Source organism: Furipterus horrens, unplaced genomic scaffold (assembly GCF_987537825.1).
Source record: "Furipterus horrens unplaced genomic scaffold, mFurHor1.1.pri manual_scaffold_2, whole genome shotgun sequence".
Taxonomy (NCBI): domain Eukaryota; kingdom Metazoa; phylum Chordata; class Mammalia; order Chiroptera; family Furipteridae; genus Furipterus; species Furipterus horrens.
Window position 1 is genome coordinate 130,705,538 of NW_028327172.1, and position 14,598 is coordinate 130,720,135.

Genomic DNA, 14,598 nt, shown 5'->3' on the forward strand with positions numbered 1-14,598 from the left:
GTGCATTCACGTTGGCCTCACAGGAGAGCTGCTTTGTTGGAATGGTCTTCTGCCATTCGGTAATTATAACACTGTTCTCTGCACTGGTGACATAATCTCCACCTTAGGTGACCTGCTGGGGAGAACCCCGTGACTCTGCCACTCTGGGGGTACCTAGGCATCCTACCCACATGCACAGCCCTGTCCTGCCCACTCTCCCAAACCCCCGAATTCTTCTGAGACAGAGACTGTGTAGAACAGTGTAAGTGCTAGAATGCTGCATGAGAGACCTGGCGCAAACACCCCCACAAGCCCCTGGGGTTCTGTCCCTGTCCCTGCAGCAGTCAGGGGTTTTCAGGTGCCTGTCTAGCTCCATCCCCCACCCACGTCAGAACTGGGAAGACAAGAATTGCCCACATTGGTATCTATTTCCTCCTCCCTCTCAGCTCCTAGAGATTGCAAAGTGACCCAGTAACTAAAGCACGTGCTGAATTGGGAATAAATCAATCTAATTATTGGGGAAATGTGAGGCTCCATCCACAAAATTGACAGCCTAGTTAGGAATGATGGCAGTTGGCCCTGTGTGTGAAAATAAAAACGCTCTCACATGTGACCCAAAGTACGTGTTCAAGTGAAAATCTCTGAATCAATATTATACTTTGTGTACAGGCCTTCTCTTCATGACCCCTGGTCTCCGACGCTGCACTCCCCAGCCCCCGTGTGATTTCACTCTAGATGCAGGACTGCTTAGTCTGGGGGGCCCTGTGCCCCGGCCTTGACTGGCTGATGGGTGGACGGGATGCTTTCATCTCATTCACTGCCAAATATTTATTGGGCGCCAACTGTGTTCCAGGCTTGGCTGAATGTGAGCCCAACCTGTGGCTAGTGAGGGAGAATCAAATAATTACACAGAAAGTTGCAGGAAGATGGGCTGTGGTGGTTTGTGCAAAGAGAGATCATGAAGCATCAGTGGAGCGCCAGCAGTGGGAGCTGTCTTGCCCCAGCCATCAGGCAGTTTTCCTGAGGAAATGACACTTAAGTCTGTCATGGTGATGAGGCAGGAAGGGCCCTGCACTAGTTCCTTTGCTGCTGGACATCCAAGATGACTTCACTGGGCTGAGGTCACAGTGTCAGCAGTCTGTGTGCCCTCTGTCAGCTCTGGGAGGACCTGTCCTATTCTTATGGCTCCTAGAACGGCCTTGTTGCATGCGTGGCCCTTGGCCTCTTCCTCATTTGCAAGATCTGCAGGCAGCATCTTGCTCCATCTGTCCCTGGGTCAGGCCTCCCTCTGAGTACCTCTGGGGGCTACTATCCAGCCTACCATGGGCCATATGTCCCTGGGGAGGCCTGGGGTACGCTGTCCTGGAGCAGGACAGCACTGGGGGGTAGGCGGCGTGGGCAGGACCTGGAGATCCATAGAAAGGCTTGGAAATATTCGAGGAAGAAGGTGAAGTTATTCAAGGCTGAGCAAGGCAAGGACTGCCTCAGAACATTTCACAGGCTGGTTAGAGGCTTTGCAGGGCTTGAGAAGAGAGGGCAGTGGCCTGGACAGCAGTGTGTGGATTTCTTTGTGTCCTGAAGAGGGCGATGGCCGACATTTCCTTGGCAGGCCCACTGTGTGTGTCTGGAAGATTTGTGGGACCTCTGTCTAGGAGCCCCTGTCCCTCTCAGTAGAGGTGCCCTGATGTGAGCTCACATAGAGGGACAGGTTAAGGGTGACCAAACCCAAGGTCATGGGGAACCTTTTAGAAGAAAACCAAATAGAATTTCACAGTGGCTAAGGTCAGGGCCAAGGCCAGCTGTCTCTGCCCCTGTGCGTGCACCTGGGTGTGACACCCATGGGCACACACTCAGGACCTGCTGGACTCTTGGCTGCTCTTGTCCCAGCACTGGCTGGCCATGCATTGGAATGACCCATGTCCTTCTCTGTGGCCAGACCTGTGACCGTATCAAGCAATCGGCCAGCGGGACCAAGCGCCGCGTGTTCATCATCGAGACCATGGGCGGCTACTGTGGCTACCTGGCTAACATGGGGGGTCTGGCGGCTGGTGCCGATGCAGCCTACATCTTTGAGGAGCCCTTTGACATCAGAGACCTGCAGGTACGTTGGCGTGTTCGTCACTGAGAGTCCTTCAGTGCTGCTGCCTAACCCTGAGGTTTGTTTTTATGATTTCATATAGTATATTGGGTTTTAGGCACTTCCAGTGACCCGCCACATTAACTGGTGCTGGAGCCCTGCGCACAGCGACAGCGTGAGCACACCACTCAGGGCACTTCCACTCTTCACTCAGGCATTTGTGATTTTGTCACTACCCTATTTCGTCCACTGAGCAGTTACCATTTCCTTCAGTGGGTCATCAGCCATTTAACAAGGGCGTCTGGTGTTCCACGGGATGGGCACTCAGGCTCCCGAGGCCCCCGGCGCCCTGCGGTCTGAGCTTGGGAAGGTAGATGGTAGTTGGAGAGCACCCTTCCTGGAGCCTGGAGGCCGTGCAGGAGGAGCAGCTCTGTCCAGTGAGAATGTGGGATTTACTGCTGGAATGTGTGGCAGGCCCCTCATCGCCCATCGCCACCAACGAGCACACCCGCTGGGGACACAGCAGTGGGCTTAACACGCTTGTGGGCACTAACAACTATCAACAAAATGGGAACCACACTTACTCCTGCCCTTCCCTGCCGCTTGCTTGCTTGCGTGCTTTGGGTGTTTTAGAGCAGTTTTAGGTTCACAGCAGAGATTTCCCCTGTACCCGCAGCCCTCACACACACAGCCCCCTCACTCTCAGTATCCCCGCTGGAGTGGGACTGCTCTTAGTCAACGGACCCTCATTGGCATGCTGTCAGCGCCCCCGTCCACATTAGGGCTGACAGGAGGCTTCACTCCTGTGTCACTGCTTCTTTTAAATCTTAACATCATGATGCGAATTCTTCTAAACTGATAAGGGTTTTTTCTCAGGCCCCCCAGCTTTTTAGGTGGAGGGCTAGTTGGGCAAGCACAGGTTAGTCGGGCGGCTCAGCCCCGGCATGGATTGGAGGCCAGCCTGTTCAGGACAGGCATTAACCAATAAAACACAACTGACATACACAGAAACACAGATAAAACATAACTTTGTAAAAGTTATGATTTTTTAATATTTCTGAACCAAACAAACCAAAGGGAGAGATTCTTGATGCTTTTACTTATCTGTGATTTTTTTTTATCTTGACCTATGAATTTCTCTACATTATATATTTATACTTCAATCACCTGCCTAAAGATAGTGCCTCACCAGCCCATGTCATAGCTCTCAGTATGTAGCAGGTGCTTACAGCTGGGATTTGTTTATGTGTAAATATCTCCTTTTTTGCATATTTTCTCTTGAAATATAGTATTCCTTTCCTTAGAGAACTTGGGCACAAATTCGAGTCCATAAAAATTTCTCTTGGCCTGAAAATACTCATTAGGCAATTGTATATATGAGAGCCTATGTCAAGTGAGGTGACAGATATTTTCCTCTGAGATAAGAAATATTTTAATGAAAATAGGTAGGAGGAATAAATGTATAAGCTTTAGGGAAGGACACAGAATATATAAATTATGTTTTAGGGTAAAGCCTATTTATTTTGGAAAGTGTTTCCCATGGAAGCTAAGCTCCACACACTAAATAGGCCCAGTAACATGAACTTGTCATCTTCACCGCGGGTCTTGTACCTGATGCATTTTCTGTTGTCCTCACCACCAAAGTGTGAACTCTGAGAGCGGCTGCTAGGTTCAGCACTTAGGATCGCATGGTGCCTGGGACGCTTAAAAAGCTTCCTGTGTGACTAACAGAGCACTCCTTCCTAGGCCAATGTGGAGCACCTGACAGAGAAGATGAAGACCACCATTCAGAGGGGACTTGTGCTCAGGTAACAGGATCTGGCCAGTTCTCACGTAAAAACTGGCTTCTCAGCAAGAACCCATTTCATGATATAAAACACAATGAGCCATCACTTCTCCAGCAGGATCCTCACTCAATACTGAAGGGTCAAAGCCACAGGCTAACTGTGCTTAGTGCGAAAAACTTGCATACACTTAAATAACTAAAGGGTAATTTCTAAAAATTAATTTTGCTTTGTAATTTTAAAAAAGGTATCTTCAAGACATTTCCTTAATTAAGCTGCTGACATTTATAAAGAGAAGAAAATGTGTGGAGTCACGCACGAGATTAGGATGGAGACAAAGTAAGCCCCATAGGTCAGCGCCCATAGGATGGATGCTTCCCCCCAGCCCTGAGCCCGAGGCTTTGTGTGTTTCAGAAATGAGAGCTGCAGTGAAAACTATACCACAGACTTCATCTACCAGCTCTATTCAGAAGAAGGCAAAGGGGTGTTTGACTGCAGGAAGAACGTGCTGGGCCACATGCAGCAGGTAGGGGCCTGACATCCTATCCCTCACGTGTGGCCCCCAGGGTCCCACAAAACAGAAAGGGAGGCTGTTATTCGTGTGACTTTTTAGATGGATGTCTTATGTTAGCCATTGTGGGGAAAATAATGTGTATTCATAAATAAATTCCAAGATGATTAAAAACATCTGAGCTATGCTATAGTTCCATTTAGAAGTCATACCAGATATCACAGCTTTAGGAATTCCGTTGTGATATTTCGGTACATGGGCACTTTGGGGAAATGGTTAACTTTCATGTAGTGATACCAGTTAATTGGAAAAATGTATTCAAATTAAGTATCTCATTTCATATTGGGCTTTAATAACCATTCAGATTGGAATATAAACAAAGGATATTTGAGATTTGTACAAAATCAGAATGAGGTGGAACGAATCTTGGGGTACACTCTGTAAGTGGGAGGTGGGTTAGAATCACAGGCCCCGGCTCCTGACCACATGCCCATCCTTGTCCCACTACTACTGACCACTCCCATGTCTTAGGAAGTGCTAACCTTGGGCCCATTGAGCATTTCAGAAGATCCCCGAATCTCTTGAATCTGCAATGAAATGCTAGGCAGGTGTTTTTTTGTGTATGAAAGCAAGCCCAGAGTTGATCAGTTCTTAAAGGAAACTGGGACCCCTCCTGCATCGCACAGTAAGCTTAGGGAATCCTGATAGAAGATGTTAAAATAATGAAGTCCGCTAGGTTATGCAAGCGCTGTGCTGCTGGCCTCAGGCTCAACCGGCTGCAGGAGCCACTGGGCTTGCTTTTGTCTGGTCCCAACTATCTTCTGGTGGAGATAAAATTTGCAAAAAAAAAAAAAAAAAAAAAAGAAACTCAAAGCCCATAATTACAAATTAGATGTGAATTTTGTTAAGTAATAGTCATTTTATTTCTACTAACCACAAACAGGGTGGAGCACCTTCCCCATTTGACAGAAACTTTGGAACCAAAATCTCTGCCCGAGCCATGCAGTGGATCACCGCACAACTGAAGGAGGCTCAGGGAAAAGGTACTGAGTGGCGCATAGCAGGTGGCCTGGGCTGGAGGGGGGCCTGCACTTTGGGAGGGAGCTGGGCGCTCGTTTCTGCTCTGCTAAAATCCAGCCTTGAGTTGCACCTGACAAAATGGTTTTACTCTTACCAGACTCTGCAGTTTCCATTTATGAAGTTCAAGGTTATAATTAACATAAAATGTTTTATTCCTGCTTATTAGTGATGGGAGGCATCAAGTAATTGACATTCTTAATTAACAGAAAATTACTGTTTACATACTGGGCTCCTCTGCAAGACCCTAAGATGTGGTCTTTCCTTGTTCTCTTTGCCACATGGAACAGTTTGAATTGGCTTTTACCTAAGATACTTGAAGACCTACTCATTGATTCATTCATGCCTCTCCTTTTTAGAGAAAGCAAGGAAGGACTGTAGGTATCTAGACTGTTTCCTCCTTTACTACCTAAGTGTGTGCTTCTCTCATAGTTCACTACCTCCCAGCAGAACCTTGGAATTGTGATAAATCACCCCACTGCTTCCTTTAGAGCTTGCTTACTACCTGATTAAACCTTCCAGGATGTTACTTAGCCCAGCTTTGTTTTTGTGGTTTGTGTGAATGGATATGCAATGTACATTTTCGTGGACTGGCGTCGTTGATGCTGTGTTAGGTTTTGAAGGGCGCCCGTCTTGAAACTCATCCACTATGACATCTGCCAATCCTGACCCAGCCTTGAGTGTCCTGGTGTCCTGCTGACAGGCAGTGCTTCAGTGCACAGGGCCACATGGACCCAGGGGTAGGACCCTGGGTCACCGCGATGCACAGGCTGTGTCTAGTTCTCCAGACTGGTCTCATCGTTGTGTGCTCACCTGTGGGGCACGCCAGCCCTAGTCCCCTCAGGGTGAAACATCCGTTGAACTACTGCTATGCTGCGGGCCTCACATTCCCACTGTATCTCTGTAGTTTTGATACCAGGTTTTTCATGCTTATATAACATTTTCTTCTGTGGACTTTTCAAGTTATTTTGACAGTTTTCCTTAGGGTTGGTTATGTTTATAGTATTTTATAGAAATTTTTTCACATTTTGTTATATGAAATTGTTTTAACTTTCTAAGAAGTCTGAGGTTTCCCTCAGAAATAATTTGTAAGATGTTTCAATTTTTGGATATTTGATAAAACTTCCCTGATACCTCCTTCAAAGCTCACCCCCCCACCCCCCAGCACTGTTTTCCTTGCAGGGAGAGCTGACTGCTGAATTTCTTACTGTTTATAGAGCTCCTTAACCCTGGCTGGTTTGGCTCAGTGGATTGAGCGTCGGCCTGCGAGCTAAGTGTCGCTGGTTCGATCTTCCAGTCAGGGCACATCAGAGAAGGAAAACTCTGACTCCAAAAAACCTCCGCTGCCTTGCGGCATACCTCTTCAGGGGAAAGGCTAAGGGAGTAAACCCTGACAGAAAATCCGGAGCCGGAGTCCCTAAGGCGGTTTGACGTTGTAGTCAACACCGGCAACTCCTGCGGCGCGCCTGAAGCCAAGCTGTATTGACTCCGTCTTTCCCTTGGACCCTTCAGCTGCGAAGAGAGGGGGGGTCTGCTGCATGGGCAACAGCAGACCCTCCATATCACCCTGCCCAGGCTCTGTAGCTTCAGCTCCACTGGAGAGGACACTCCAGCGTCATCGCAAGATGTCGATTCAACACGGGAGGAGACAGATACCGTGTCACTCCTGAGTTGGACTGCACAGCCATTCTCGGCGGTGCAGATAGACTCTTAAGAAGCTACACCATCGTCTCTCGAGACGGACGGCTGCCGACCCCCGACGATAGAGCTCCTTGTGTTTGTTTCTTGAATCCCTTTTGTTATGTTTTCTGGGAAATTCCCAAATGCATCTAAGTTTTCAAAAAACTTGACATGAAAAATTTTCATATCTTCTTTTCTTTTTAATGCTGGCAGCATTCCTAGTCCTCATTCATTCCTAATAAGTTTGTTTTCTATATCAACTTCTTTCATATTTCTTCCTATGTTTTGGTTTTATTTTCTTTTCACAGCTCATCTAAGGACACTTACCTCACTAATTTCCAGCTGCTCACAGTGTGTGTAGTCATGAGTATACCTTCTTATTAGCATGTAACTGAAATCTTTCTGCAGTTTAAGCCTATTTCCTAGTCCAGTATTTAGTGAGATACGCATTCACCACCTTACCCTCCATGGGGTATGTCTCACTGCCAAGGACAGGCAATAGCTCCTCTCAGGGTGAATGTGGAGTGAGGGCACCCCATCATCTCTGCCTCTTTCCTCCCCTCATCCTGAAGGCGTCTTACGGGGTGTTCTCTGCCACCTCGTCACAGCCCCAGGGGATCCTGGGAGTCTGGCTCCTGCCCAGGAAGGGTGTAAAGACTCTGTTCCCTCCCATCAGCAAACCTTCTCTCCCCATTCCTGGCCTCACTGGACGTTTCACCAGACCATTCAACATGACCCAGTATCCACTCTTAGGTCACTATTCTGTCTTTTACAGGAAAGAAGTTTGTAACCGATGACTCCATCTGTGTGCTGGGAATATGCAAAAGAAACCTTGTCTTCCAACCTGTGGCAGAGCTGAAGAAGGAGACAGACTTTGAGTAAGTAAAATGTCGCACACCTAAACCTTAGTGCAGTGAGAAGGAATGGAGGACAGAAGTCGAGGACAGAAGGATGCTGCTGTCATAGTCACTGTACTCACCCCTCCCGCCTCCTGTTCGCAGGCACAGAATTCCCAAAGAGCAGTGGTGGCTGAAGCTTCGGGCCCTCATGAAGATCCTGGCCAAGTACAAGGCCAGCCTTGAGGTCTCTGACGCAGGCCAGCTGGAGCACGTTCACCGCGGCCACGTGGAGCCTGCAGCCATCTAGACGCCACTGCCCACCAGTGATGCTTCGGACTGCCTCTTTACCACCCGTTTTTGTAACACTTAAGTTATTTATCAGCACTTTACGTGAGTACTGTTGACATTAGTCCCTGATCACAGTGCACCTGTCCTGTGTCCTTCACACCCCACTGGTCCTGAGACTACAGTGAGTTGTCTGCTGTATCGTTATACTCTCTCCCCTGCTTTAAAATGGGCATTTCCAGTGGAATTAAACATTTGGCTAAAACTCCAACCATAGTACTAAGTCTCTTTAATTTGTTTAAGTAGTTGTTTAAACTTTAGGGTTTGTGGGTAGCCACCAAAGGTTTGTGCGGCACTTATGTGGGCAGGTACTAGCGATATATTTTTATAGGCATTAGGGAACTAGGCCACCCAACAGCACAGTCATAAAGGAGGAAGGCAAGTCTGTGACACACAGACATGGGACGTGTCAGGTGCGCAGAGAAGGTCCTAGACCAGGACACCAGGTAAAGTGACCCAGCTCCAACTATATGGGCTCCTCCTAAAGTGCAGAGCTGGGAATACCATGAACGTGTGCATCAGAAGAAGGGGAGTTTACACACTTCACCTCAGTCCTACTTGTATCTGAGGAAGGTAAGGCATGTAACTTAATGTCTGAAGCGAAGTGTTTCTGCCTCTTTTCTCCAGCCTCTGGTCTCAAGTCTGAGATGAGAGGAACCAGCCTGTCCACCAGCCGCGGGGAAAGGAGTCGTTTCTGTGTAGAGGGTGGATGACGAAAAAATACAGGCAAACCTTACAGATACACAGGCTGGGTTCCAGACCTCCGCAACAGAGCAAGTGTTCCAATAAAACAAGTCCCACAAATTTTTGGTTTCCCAGTGCATATAAAAGTTATGTTCACACTATACTGTAGTCTGCTAAGTGTGTGACAGCAGTATGTCCCTTAATTAAAAAATAATTGATTGCTTAAAAATGCTAACAATCATCTGAACCTTTTGAAAAATGGCAATGGTAGACTTGCCCGGTGCAGTGGCCACAAGTCACCGATCTGTAAAACACACACCTGTGAAACGCCACAGAACCAGGCCTGCCTGTGGGCTGTGTTTAGGAATTGAGGATCAAATGATAAATGAAGGGCTAGCACCAAGTTTACTTTCCGTCTGAAAAATGTAACGTGAGTAACAGATGAGACAAGAGTCCTTCAGTAAAGACAGTGTGGGAACAAATGAATGCTTATTAACTCCAAACACACCACTTCTCGAAAGGGCTCTCATCAGGCCGCCCTGCTTAAGAATTTTCCCAGGTCCTTTGTGTGACCACACTTTTTTTAATAAATCAAGAATGTTGGAATACTTTTGTTGGTTTCACTCATATTTTAGTGAAGGTCCTAAGAACTACTTAGTAAAATGTCATTTAAAATAACTAATGTACAGGTAGGTCAGAGTTGCCTTTTATTTTAAACATTTAAATAAATGTTCTAAGACTAATACAGTAAAATAAGCATTTCTAGCATCATTAAGGTCTTACAATAATAATCTGTGCATCTCTGGCATTTAATGCATAATTAATTAATTTCTTCATGATTGCCTATGTCCTTCTTTAAGACAGAAGAGTTTGAATCCGACTTGCCAGGCAAGCACGTACCTTTGGCAAAATTTTGAGGATAAATGGTCAAGATATTTGGAGAAAACTGTCACATTTCTAACCTTTCAAATTAAATCTGGCTCTGGCTTACTTCTTAGGGGCCTATGAGTCCCACATTAGCTGAGCCCCTGAGCTCCCCGGGAGCTGCTCGTCATCTGACTATCCAGGACGGGTCCTTGGCAATTTTTGAGTTCTCTGGTCCCAGCAGAGCCAGCCCATGAGTGCTTCTCCCAACACCAAGGTACCTGAAAAGGCAGGTGGGAGTTGGGGGGTGGGGCTAGGATCAGGGCTGTTTCCACATCAGGTACTGTCACAGTCACAGGAAGTCTCTGAACACTTGTGGCCATATGACTGTACTCACTTGTTGCTCACGTCAATGAGACCTTCGCGGTGGACGGCGAAGAGCTGCTCCCTGTGCGCCTGCTTCAGCTCATCCGAGAGGCCATAGAGGAAGTGGTCCAGCCCTGAAGGAAACAGAGGTGACTAGGGGAGCTGGTGGGGACAGCACGCGGTGGCCTGTTCCTTGGATACTGACCCCGACCCACTGCCCTTCAGAGAAGTGGATGGAGATGACGGAGGGCCAAGTCAGGACTGTCTCTGCCCTACTCCAGTCACCCTGCCTGGGTGGGCCCTCTCAGCTCACTGAAGCTCTGAGATGATGGAGTATGACCCCTTCCAAGTGGCAAACACCCAGATGCTGACTCTCAAGGTGGATGTGTGTGTATCGTAAAGGAGGCAGTGGCCAGAGGTGGGGTGAGTTGGGCGCGCAACTCAGGACTCAGCCCAGAACTGCCTGGTCACGCCACCCGTCAAGGTGCTTGCTTTTCACTCCAAGTACCTTTGTCTGAAGGAGCCACGGGAGCGTCCACAGCTGAGAACACGGAGAGCTTGGCCTCATCAATGTCCTGCTGTGAGAAACTCCCAGACTTGGCCCAGTCGACGGCCTTTGCAAAAGACTGGAGTGTTTCTGTTGAATGTGGATCCCTAGGAGACCCAAAGAGTAAGCTACTCACGCATTTACCAACAGAAAAAAAAGTGACAATCATATGCCGACTTTACAGCTTCAAAACTTTGTAGTTGTTAACAGCCCTATTTTAATGCTTAGTCCAAAAATCAATGCCCTGGAAACATACCTGGCCACACACGCCACCTGACCTCCTTCCCTTGGAGGCATGGTTGTTCACCCAGACTCACCACCAGGCTTCCCTGGGAGAGGAAGTCAGGTGGATGGAGGAAAGTCAGACTGAATGAAAGACTCGTGGAGAAACTCTAAAAAAGGTTAAATGAACACCCTCACTTCCAAAGGACACACTCAGAATAACTGAATAATCACCCATATCTGGGCCAGTTTCTGAGAGCCTTCACTGTCTAAGTGGAAAGAGCTGCTGAGGCCTTTGTTCATACTACTGACCCAGCACTGAATGGTTTTGTAGCTGCGGAGGGAGCCCTTAGATGTTGTTTTCTGTCCTTCTGCAGCTCCCAGCACCAACACTAGGAAGTGTTCAGAATTGGCAGCAGTCGGGAGCAAAAAGAATGCCTGAGAGGCACAACAACTTGTCCTTTCCCTAGAGTATTAGAAGATGTGTCTCCAGGCCAAGGGCCACAGAAAATTCTAAGGGCAAGAGCAGTCTGTGTAGCCCAGGAGCTCAGCCTCTCCAATTACATGGGCCGGAAAACTTAGTTCACCTACTGAAATATGCTTGTCACCAAATGTCAGGACTCATTTAAGGCAAAATGCCTAAAATTGAAAGGACAGTGCTGGGTATGGTTAAGTGCTGAAGAGGTGAGAAAAAGTGGCAATAATTTTTCTCAAGTTTACTCCACTGTATGAGATAGTCACTGGCTCTGTTAAGGCATCAGTGTCATTGCCAGGGACATGAGGCTGTGTCCACATGCATGAGGTGGTCAGAGAGAAACTCACCTATACGAGTAAAATGTGAATATTCCACTACGGCTGAGTTTGGCGCCTCCACCATAAGCACCACCTTTTTCTCGAATTTCTGTGTGCAAGAATTTAGCAGTCATCAAACGTGCCAGGATCTTAAGACTGAAAAAAAAATGATTAAAAAATGCAAGTTAAAAACATGGCTAGCCTAGGAGTATATAATAAAAAGCAGTAATCTAAAAGAATGTCAAGTGTATAATTAGGTAAAAAGAAAAATAAAGTAGTGCCTTGGATGACAGTGGTGGGAGGAGACACCTTCCCGGACACACTTGGACCTCTCCTAACTTGTGTGTGCATTTGCACGTGGAAAGCTCTTGACTAGCTTTCCACAGGCCCCTTCCCTAAGGCTTCACTGTTGGAGTGCATGTGTTTTCTACGTTTCTGTTAACTTCCATTATGAATGCTAACAGGTGATGCTCTGGGAGGGAAAAGGAAGGTTCTAGAAAGCACCTTGCCAGGACAGAGCAAGCAGGGCCACACCCCAATGTGTGCCATCCACCGGAGGCACAGGCCTGCTCCGCTCTGTGTGAGCACTCAGCCCCGCACTTGCTGCTGAGCAGATGACGCAAGCCAGATGAGAAGGGGGGAGTACGCGTGGTCACATGGTCTTAAAGATGGGGGAGGGGTTGCTGTGAGGCTCTTACAGGGGAGCCCCAGCCCAGGGTCCCCGGCAGGCGGGCTCCGCTTGCCCCACAGGGACTGGGGTCTATCTTCCATGTGTTTTTCTTCTAGTCTATTACTTCTATGTTACCTAATGAACGCACATTCACTGTTGGAAAATTATAAAATACAAAAAAAGAGGCAAAATATCAATAATCACACTATCCTGGGGTATCTCTTATAACATTTTTGTGATTTAACTCTATATTTCTCTATTAATACACTTCCCTATCCTGATGGGCTAGAATAGAGGGTGTGTCTTTCCCTACAAATAGGGTAATAAACCAACAAAAACACTGAGCAACAGATTACATTTTCTACATAAACTTTTTCTGAAACCCAGTGGCAGCCTCAGATTTGGGCTTCTATGGACCAACGGCCTTCCCCTCCCCTCCCTCGGACTCTCCTCTCTCCGTGGCTACCCCGTGCCCTCCTTGCTCATGGTTTGCGAGCTGCCTATTTGTACCTGGCGTGGTCAGGGTCTGTGTAGGGGGCAGTTCTGACACATTCACCGACGTAGTTCACGGGGAATGGAAGCACAAAGTGAGTCTTCACCTGGCAAGGCTTGAAAGTGGGTTCCTGCAGAGGAAGGTCAGGTCAGGCTGTGCCACAGTGAGGTTGCCCAGAGATGCTACCTGTGGAGGGGCCACCTGGGCTTCTGAATGCCCTGCTTCCTGTGGGCATCACCAGCCACAGTCTCACACCTGAGAGCAAGGCACTCATGACTACATCATTCTACACAAGTCCAATAAAATTTTCATTCTGAATCATTTCCATTTTGCTCATTGACTGTGTAAGCTTTCTTTCTCTTTCCATTTTTCTCTAGGAACATGCTCTTTTGCCTTCTCTGTGATAAACCAAAGCAAATGCCCAGATCACCCAAGCTGAGTGAGTGGAAAGGACAATACTGCCCAACTGGAGGTGAATCAATACTGATTAGGTTAAAATAGAGGCACAGAGATGAGACCAGCGAGGGACAAAGGTCTTCACAGGCACTGGGACAAGAGATAGGACTCTTGGTCCTGGATTCTGGCAGCGAGGCAGCTGACCGGCAGTCTCGGACAGGCGGCCAGCCACTCAGGAGGGCGCGGTCCAGCTAGGAATGGCTGGCTCTGAAATGGTAGCGACAGTGTTAACTTACTGTGATCAGCTTCCTGATGACTTGGGAGCCACTAACATGCGGACTTTCTCCAGATCCATTAGGTATGGGTTTCTGAATATGTTTCCAAGAGAAATGAGAAAAATCCTAAACTCATTTGGAACAGCTAAGATGATATATTCCAGAAAATTCATAGAACTGATAATAAGCGTTAGGACACATTTGCTTAAATGTTTTAACTACACATAGAATTTCCTTATGGATTTCCAGGAGGTCTGGGAGCCGAGGCACCCCGTCCCTTCCGCGTGGTGCCCCCATCACAGGTGGGGCTCTGAGAAGGAGGGGAGGCAGGTCCAGTCAGGGATAAGGGCCGCATGGATGCAACGAAGGAGAAAGCAGACGTTAGTCCTCTGTTGCGTGTGCAGATTCAACCTTCTGCATGAGAAGTCAGACTTCTCCATAGATCCTGGTGAGCTAGATCAAACCACTTTGTAAGTTAATTACACTGACTAGAATTTACTAGATGTGATTATTCTAGAAACATATGTGTTACTGTGTTGGGGAAAATCCCCCGACAGCAGCGAGACCAGCTTCCTCAGGCCACTGTTGTGGGCGGCTCTGACGAGAGCATATTCCTTATGGGAGACTCTACGCCACAGGCTCCAGTAACAACAGGAGCACAGGTCAAAGTCCAAACGACAGCGTTTGAACTCATGTCTCACTGGGTAAGCAAGGGGCTGGCCTGAACCCTCCTGTCCCTGGTCTCCTGTCGGAGGACAGTCTGGGCCTGCCCCTCCCTGGAAGGGCTCTCACCTCCACCACGTGTGGGCGCACCGGCTTCCGCTCTTTCTTACTTCGCCCGAGGCTTCCGAGGAAGTCTCCTATGGCTCGTTCCGTCTGACACAGCTGCTGCGGGGGCGCGTTCACTGCACATCTGTTTAAAAAAGCACGTATGCACAGAAAACCCTTATGACATCTAGTATAAATAACAGAAATTAAAAGGGGATAATTTTTGTTT

The 14,598-nt window shown here is 47.8% G+C and overlaps 2 protein-coding genes across 2 annotated transcripts in view; one reads left to right on the forward strand and one right to left on the reverse strand.

Annotated features, from left to right (window-relative positions):
- The window catches only part of PFKP (phosphofructokinase, platelet), a 55,849-nt gene extending 47,346 nt beyond the window's left edge, over positions 1 to 8,503 (forward strand). The window contains exons 17-22 of the mRNA XM_090266449.1: positions 1,916 to 2,080; positions 3,803 to 3,864; positions 4,255 to 4,366; positions 5,295 to 5,394; positions 7,884 to 7,986; positions 8,110 to 8,503. Of these exons, the coding sequence (XP_090122575.1) occupies positions 1,916 to 2,080; positions 3,803 to 3,864; positions 4,255 to 4,366; positions 5,295 to 5,394; positions 7,884 to 7,986; positions 8,110 to 8,254 (687 nt within the window). The 3' untranslated portion in view covers positions 8,255 to 8,503. The remainder of the gene's footprint in view (positions 1 to 1,915; positions 2,081 to 3,802; positions 3,865 to 4,254; positions 4,367 to 5,294; positions 5,395 to 7,883; positions 7,987 to 8,109) is intronic.
- A 1,163-nt stretch (positions 8,504 to 9,666) lies between these two features.
- The window catches only part of PITRM1 (pitrilysin metallopeptidase 1), a 34,018-nt gene continuing 29,086 nt past the window's right edge, over positions 9,667 to 14,598 (reverse strand). The window contains exons 21-27 of the mRNA XM_090266450.1: positions 14,394 to 14,514; positions 13,623 to 13,694; positions 12,948 to 13,060; positions 11,798 to 11,923; positions 10,715 to 10,860; positions 10,238 to 10,340; positions 9,667 to 10,121 (exon numbers count right to left, since the gene is read on the reverse strand). Coding sequence (XP_090122576.1) covers positions 10,028 to 10,121; positions 10,238 to 10,340; positions 10,715 to 10,860; positions 11,798 to 11,923; positions 12,948 to 13,060; positions 13,623 to 13,694; positions 14,394 to 14,514 — 775 coding nt within the window. The 3' untranslated portion in view covers positions 9,667 to 10,027. The remainder of the gene's footprint in view (positions 10,122 to 10,237; positions 10,341 to 10,714; positions 10,861 to 11,797; positions 11,924 to 12,947; positions 13,061 to 13,622; positions 13,695 to 14,393; positions 14,515 to 14,598) is intronic.